This window comes from Podarcis raffonei, chromosome 1 (assembly GCF_027172205.1).
Source record: "Podarcis raffonei isolate rPodRaf1 chromosome 1, rPodRaf1.pri, whole genome shotgun sequence".
NCBI classification, from domain to species: domain Eukaryota; kingdom Metazoa; phylum Chordata; class Lepidosauria; order Squamata; family Lacertidae; genus Podarcis; species Podarcis raffonei.
In genome coordinates, this window is record NC_070602.1 from 17116723 (window position 1) to 17124246 (window position 7524).

The window sequence follows — 7524 nt, forward strand, 5'->3', positions numbered from 1 at the left end:
TTCATTAATATAAGGCCCTGAGCAACTTGGGTCCCAGACAACACAAGGACCACCTGGGCCCTTCTATCCAGAGGATCTCAATCACTGAGATCCTCTGGAAGAGCACTGCTCATTGTTCGCTGGGTATCAGAAGCCCAGCTAGCTTTAACTAGAGGTTGGGCACTTAGTGTCACTGGTCCCATACTGTGGAATACTCTCCCAGCAGAGATAAGGCATGCATTCTTGCTCCTTGGGAGGAATTCAGCAGCACACTAATATTGCAGATATTTATTGAGGGGTTTTTAAGGCCAACAGGCCTATTCAGCTGTTTAAACTATTTAGATTAGTCAGTCATTTTTATGATTGTTCTGCGTGCTTTCTGTGGATCTTGATGTACAGTACCCTGGTGTTCTGTATGAGGGGCAGTCTATAAATGCTTTTCTAAGTATAAATAAGTAAAACGAAGCACAGTTTAATATTGGGAGCAAGTTTAACATTGGGAGCACCTTCTCCGCCCCCAGAAGAGGTTAGAGGTTATTATAAACTCTGCCCTAAGCTGTTTGCTACTATCTGTATTGCAAAGCATCCTTTCTGCAATGAATGACCAAACAGAGAAGTGAACTGCAGTTGGTATCCCACCCTTGCAGTGTTCATCTTTAATCTAACTGTGCCCTCTACTGGCCTGAAAAGAACTCCAAAGAGGGCAGGAACTAACAGCTAAAAAGAAAAATACGTGTGATTATTCCTCCAAACAATGAAATAGCTCTCAAGGACTGTTTAGCATACAATAGGACTCAGAGCTCTACTGATTTTTAAAACTCTACAATACCATAAACACTGGTTGCCACTTGAGCTTATTCGTTTTAGCCAATAATTCCCATTCTCTGCCTCCTCAGCAGGAGATTAATTGTGAGTGCCGGCCTCTCCTTGGAACACACTAAAATAAAATGAATGTTCTATTCATCTGAACTTACCAATCTGCATTTTAAAAGAGGAGGCTGAGGACCAGTTCAAGAGAGCACTTTAGTGCAGCTTTGAAATGAAACAGCGTCGCTGCAAATCATTGCCTGGTACGTTTGACAAATTATTAAGCTCTTTCTTGTCTAGAAATTGAACTTTGGGGCAATTGTGATTAGGATGTTTGTAGCTCACAGGCTGTGATGCAAGAAGTGGCCACACCCTTGATACAATGAGAATGACTTTGCTGCCGCTGACTTTGCACTTCCGATTTCAGAGAGGGGCTGGACAGCCAAGGATGTGCTGCCTAACTGCTATGAGGAAACTGTAGAGACCACGGTGAACGACTTTGCCAAATCAAAACTACATTGCCAACAGACCACCGGCTTTTAAAGGACAACTGGTGGAAATCACCTGAATGGGCTCCAGAATCTTAATACGATTACCATTGGCCACAGACAACCATACTTCTTCTTCCCCTGCATGCCTTGTCTTTTCAGCTTGCAAGCCTGACTGCAGAACCTGTCTCTCTCTGTTACTGATGGGAGCCAGCTCAGGGGACAATAACTCAGAAGAGTGGCATAAAAACTCGGCAAATGAATTTAAACATTTATAAGCGCATACACACACAAGGAGGGGACGCGGGTGGTGTTGTGGTCTAAACCACAGAGCCTAGGGCTTGCCGATCAGAAGGTCGGCGGTTCGAATCCCCATGATGAGGTGAGCTCCCGTTGTTCGGTCCCAGCTCCTGCCTACCTAGCAGTTCGAAAGCACATCAAGTACAAGTAGATAAATAGGTACCCCTCTGGCGGGAAGGTAAACGGTGTTTCCGTGCACTGCTCTGGTTCACCAGAAGCTGCTTAGTCATGCTGGCCACATGACCCGGAAGCTGACTGCGGACAAACGCCAGCTCCCTCGGCCTATAAAGCAAGATGAGCGCCACAACCCCAGAGTCGTCCGCGACTGGTCAGGGGTACCTTTACCTTTTACACACACACAAAGTAGAACATCCACCCTCAGAAGACCCTGCCACAACAGCCAATTAGTCGGAACAAAAAAGTATTTACCTACTGACAAAAAGTATAGCAGAGAGGAGGCCAGCTTAGCCTCCCACTGGAATGAGTTCCACAATCTGGCAGCAGCCACAAGAATTCCCTATCTTGCATCTTGACCAAATGTGCTTGTGAGGTGGTAGGGTCAAGAGAAAGGTCTGCCCAGAAGATCTCAAAGCCCAGGCAGGCTCACAGATAAGAGAAGAAGAGAAGAAGAGTTTGGATTTGATATCCCACTTTATCACTACCCTAAGGAGTCTCAAAGCGGCTAACAATCTCCTTTCCCTTCCTCCCCCACAACAAACACTCTGTGAGGTGAGTGAGGCTGAGAGACTTCAGAGAAGTGTGACTGGCCCAAGGTCACCCAGCAGCTGCATGTGGAGGAGCAGGGAATCAAACCCAGTTCACCAGATTACAAGTCCACTGCTCTTAACCACTACACCACACTAACACAGTCCTTCAGGTAGCCTGGACCCAAGGCACACAATAAAATAAATGCTTCTGTGTTTATACCAAGTAGATGGTGTTCATGGTTTCTAGTCTCACTAGTATCTCCTCCAGTTAATTGAAAAGCAGTGCAAGAAAGCAAAGACTTACGTCAGTCAAAGAAAAAGTGGTACGTACATATATCCCTTTGTGACAACCTAAGTACTTTTGCAAAAGCTAGAAATGAGGCATTAAGGACAGCAAAACACAGATTATTCACCCGCTGATGTAAAGAACTAGAATTAGCAGCAGGAGGACACCACATAAGCTTTCCACTAAAACCTTATAATGCAAAGCAAGCGTCATTTCAGCAAGCGTCATTACAGCAAACCTAAGAAACATCTAAGAACTTTAATTATAAGGCTGACATGAGTAGTCATTTGTATCCATTCAAAGAAAGGAGTTTTTAGGAAAATTATAAGTCTTGGAATAAGTCTCAGAAAGTCAGAGGCAAATTAGAAATTTTGTATGACATAAGGGGGGCTCACCTCTTCTTCTTTAATGATTCGTTTTGTTCTAGGATTTGAGGCTCAGTTGTTTCAGCACAAAAGTGGACGGAGGAGTTGTTATAGCTGGCTATGCTTACTTCTATGGGTACAGTGCAGGGATATGGAGTCTGGAAAAAGCCACTGAAATAGCAAATGGAACGTTGGCTGCAGGTGGGGGCAATGAACAACAACTGTTCTAGCCAACTTTGTACAGTGAGATCTGTGGAAAGGGAGCAGTTATGGGGAGCAATTCAGGATAGCCTCTCAGGATGGTCTGCATGCAGCATGTTAAGGACTAAACCAGGACATTTCTAATTAAAGGATCTCAGATATCAGGGATGGAACAGATGAACCGTATGAAAAAGATGTCAACTTAAGACCTTGGAGAGTTGCTGCCAAATCAGAGCAGACATTACTGGGCTGGATGTCTGACAGTAGGCATGACAGCTACAGCGCTTGGGAATCATGTCCCTACAAATTCAAATTCAGACCAGGCAAAAGGAAGAGCTTCTTCACACAGTGCATAGTTAAATTGTGGAATTTGCTATCACAAGATGTAGTAATGGCCACCAACTTGCGAGGCTTAAAAAGAGGACTAGACAAATACATGGAATCATGTTATCAACAGCCACTTGCCTTGATAGCCATACAGTACATTACCTGCAGCATCAAAGATAGTATGCCTATGAATACCAACTGCTAGGAGCCATAAGTGGGAAGTGTAATATTGCACTCATGTCCTGCCTGTGGGCATCTGGTTGTTATCTGTAAGTACTAAATGTTTTGAATTATGGTGCTGGAGGAGACTCTTGAGGGTCCCATGGACTGCAAGAAGATCAAACCTATCCACTCTTAACAAAATCAGCCCTGAGTGCTCACTGGAAGGACAGATCCTGAAGCTGAGGCTCCAATACTTTGGCCACCTCATGAGAAGAGAAGACTCCCTGGAAAAGACCCTGATGTTGGGAAAGATGGCGGGCACAAGGAGAAGGGGACGACAGAGGACGAGATGGTTGGACAGTGTTCTCGAAGCTACCAGCATGAGTTTGACCAAACTGCGGGAGGCAGTGGAAGACAGGAGCGCCTGGCGTGCTCTGGTCCATGGGGTCATGAAGAGTTGGACACAGCTAAACGACTAAACAACAACAACAACAATTGAATGTTTAATTAGAGGTCTTTGGCCTAATACAGCAGGCTCTTTACGTAAAATCATATCCTATGCCTGTGCTCTGATCCCACTTTTTCTTGTATTAATCAGTAGTGATAAACCTAAACTCCAGGGGAGCCTCAAGATCCCATCACTGGCTCTACTCCACTTGCCTAAACATATATATTGCAGTCTTAGCTATTTCAGCTTATGCCCTCTCTTGCATCAGGTTGCCAGACAAGGTAATTTAAGCCACAAAATCGACTACATGGAAAATCCGTAATGGAAAATTCCTAAAATTATCACCTGTTGATTTCTCCTTATAGGACTTCCTTCATTTCTCCTTTTGTTTCCCTGCAGCACATATAAAAATGTTGCTGGGAGAGCTGAGGTTATCCTTCATTTTTTCATTCCTCAGTCCTTTCCTAGCAGTAAACAGTGCAATTACAGCAAGTGGCTCCAATTTACTTGGGAGAACCAGGACAGGGACATAGAAAGCCTTGCCTCTTCAACCTACTATTTCCTTGCAGGTGGCAGTAAGAAACACATGCACCTGGATTCCCCCTGTCTCAAAGAGCAAATGACAGCTTTGGATTTATTTTTTTATTTTTTGCAAGCAATGGGGCACCGTCTACTACACACACAAGCTGGCTCCTCTTGTGTGGGTGTTCCGGTCTACCATTACCACCTGCCAATTAGCCACTACCATACCTGGGGAAATAAGTGTTTGAAGGCGCCCTCATATAGCCAACCAGAGGCCAGATCAGAGGACAAGGAGGGACTTTAGTGTGCCATGTTGCGCCTGCTGACATCAGCAGCATCACAGGTGCTATATTTAGATTCCTTTGAATCTAAATATAGATCTCCTTGGTCTCCTGCAAGAGCACTGAGAATTCTGCTGCTCTCATTTCCCCACAACTAAGAAGGTAGAAAGGGGGGGGGGGGAGAATCCTCTAGTTTTTTAAAGGAACAATGCACCAGCTCCATCTACGGTTTCTCTCTGACTTACTAGAACTAGTGTCAGAGTTCAGCAAAGTCTGCACTTTTTCCCAGCCCCTTAACTTGCAGAAATCCAATTTCACAGACAGTACAGAAGTCCATGATTTCCACCAGTACATAACCTCTGTCAGAGTAAATGCAGACTGCACTGCATAACAGACAGGTGCCTACACAATTCAACATGAATCTGCCAGTTCCGCAGAAAAAAGGCTCACAGGGACACACTAGAGACTTTTGAAATTGATTAGATTCCCACCTCTTTTCCTATGGGGAATAAATGCTAATTTTCCATCAAAAAGACACAAACACATTCACTCTGCAACATATTACCTTGACAGTTTTATCCATAGATGCAGAGAGCAACATATGGCTCCACTTCTGCACAGGGCACCACTGGACCACATTAACTGGACCGCTGTGATCAGACATCTGAAATACCAGGTTCCTAGGAATTTCAGTTATCCCATATTTAGAACCTATGTATGGCATAATATATTGGGAAGTATTAAAGGACACCTGTTCTCCTGCTGTATCAAGTTTAGCTGCACAACTTGTGCTCTGGCCACTGTCTTCAGCTTCACAAAGAAGTGGATTTTTTTCATGCCGCAGTCTTTTAGGGATATATGGTCTCAGCCCTTGTATAGTAACTTCGCTGTAATCACAGGGCCTCTTCTGAGAGTAACTCTCATTTGCAGAAAATAGTCTAGGTGTATCAGGCTGTAATTTCTTAAGAAATGTGGTTGCCATATAGTTTTTATTAGGTTTTAGGTGCCGGAGAAGAGTATCTTCATGAAACATGTTACTCCTAGAACTGCCAATGTATTCCACAGGTTGGAATGTGCTATCAGAAATTTTGACTGTCCCATCACAAGGCTGAGCAGCAGTCATAGCAGAATTTGTAACATTTATTCCACTGGCAGGGGCATCTTCAGATTTCCCATCCTCTGTCTCAGAGTCTGAATCTTCGTAAGCAACAAGTGAGGGATTCATCAAGTCGGCTGCAACAGAATTCTCTAAATTTTCCCTTTAGATCTTCATAAACAGTGAAAAGCTTCTGCGATGAAAATCTACAAATTTAAGGAAATTCACTTTAAAGAACTCATTTTTCAGTCAAAGAAACATAGCATACTTTCATACTTACAAACATTACACCAGGGTGGTTTGTGAGCCTCCACAGAGTAACCATTACTATGTTCATAATTAAATATTTAATTAAGTTAACACATTCCAGTTTACATTAACAGCCTGAAAATAACCTGGTATGCCATGGCCATCCCAAGACAATTCCAGTAATTTGACAATTTTTACTCAAAAGAAAACTGCAAACATTTACTGAGAAAGTACTGAATCAGAGAGCCAGCTAGCTTTAGTGTTCAAAAGGCTTGTCTCAGCAGCAAACCTGTATCATAACAAGCAAGGGAATGTATGTGTGCTCCCCACATTTGGTTTTCTGAAAAAGCAAGTGCAGGGACCAACCATCATTGGAAAATAATAAAACAATGGATAAATAAAAAAATTAATAAAACAGATGCATTTAATTGTCTCTTTGCTTAATGAATTGGCAGTGGGCTCAAGACTATGTGTGACCATTTGTTTTTTAGCTTATCATTAATAATGTATCAATTATGAACAGATAAGTGAATGGAGAATGTGCTGCTGCTAAAATTAGCGCAGCACCCTGCTGCAGCACGTTATTATTTTTTACAGCTGAACCTTTCAAGGGCAGCTCTTAACAATTCCATACATAAACACTAAATGAAACTGAATTATGACAATAAATATGTATCTGTTGGAAGCCATGGACACTTTTAAAAAAAACACCTGCAAAACAGCAGCATCCAAGGGTCAAAAAACCACTTCTGCGGAACTGGCACATTCTCTAAAATGTTGTGGAAAGCTTAGCTTTCAAAGCGCACATTTTCCTGTTACCTAAGCGACTGTAGATAATTCTGTTATCAATATGCCACCACCATGAAGAAGGAAAACTTGAGTGTGGCATGCAAATACCTTTCCCCTACCCCATCCCGGAATGTATAAAACTAGCAGAATTGTTAGATCTATATCAAAACCTGTGTTTGCCAATAGACCCCCCAAAACACAAATAAACATACATACACTTTGGGGGAGGGGATTGTGCGCCTGTATTACAAGGTAGCCACACAGCAAGGCTTTCTACAACTATATTAAGCTTAGCTACAATAACAAGAGTTGTGAAACAGGGGCGCTTTGAGCACGTACTTTGCATAAAAAACCTCCTTTCCCCCCGCTTCAAAGCGGCCCGAGTGCCACGCGAAGCAGCTCCGCCTGTACTGCCTGCAGCCAACGTCTGCCAAGAAGGGACCAGGACCGGTTTCCATGCACGGGGGGACCCTTTTCACGGCAACACCGCCCTCACGCAGCCTCCCTCCGCGCTGCT

The 7524-nt window shown here is 43.5% G+C and overlaps 1 protein-coding gene across 3 annotated transcripts in view; it reads right to left on the reverse strand.

Annotated features, from left to right (window-relative positions):
* WDR25 (WD repeat domain 25) overlaps nucleotides 1-7523 on the reverse strand; it is a 99226-nt gene extending 91703 nt beyond the window's left edge. For 2 of the 3 annotated variants that reach the window (XM_053374879.1, XM_053375037.1), the window contains exons 1-2: nucleotides 7347-7523; nucleotides 5439-6175 (exon numbers count right to left, since the gene is read on the reverse strand). In XM_053374879.1, the coding sequence (XP_053230854.1) occupies nucleotides 5439-6098 (660 nt within the window). In that variant the 5' untranslated portion in view covers nucleotides 6099-6175; nucleotides 7347-7523. Of the gene's footprint in view, nucleotides 1-5438; nucleotides 6176-7223; nucleotides 7325-7346 lie in introns of those variants that run through there. The other variant, XM_053374967.1, reaches the window with a different exon arrangement.
* Nucleotide 7524: the final 1 nt, after the last annotated feature.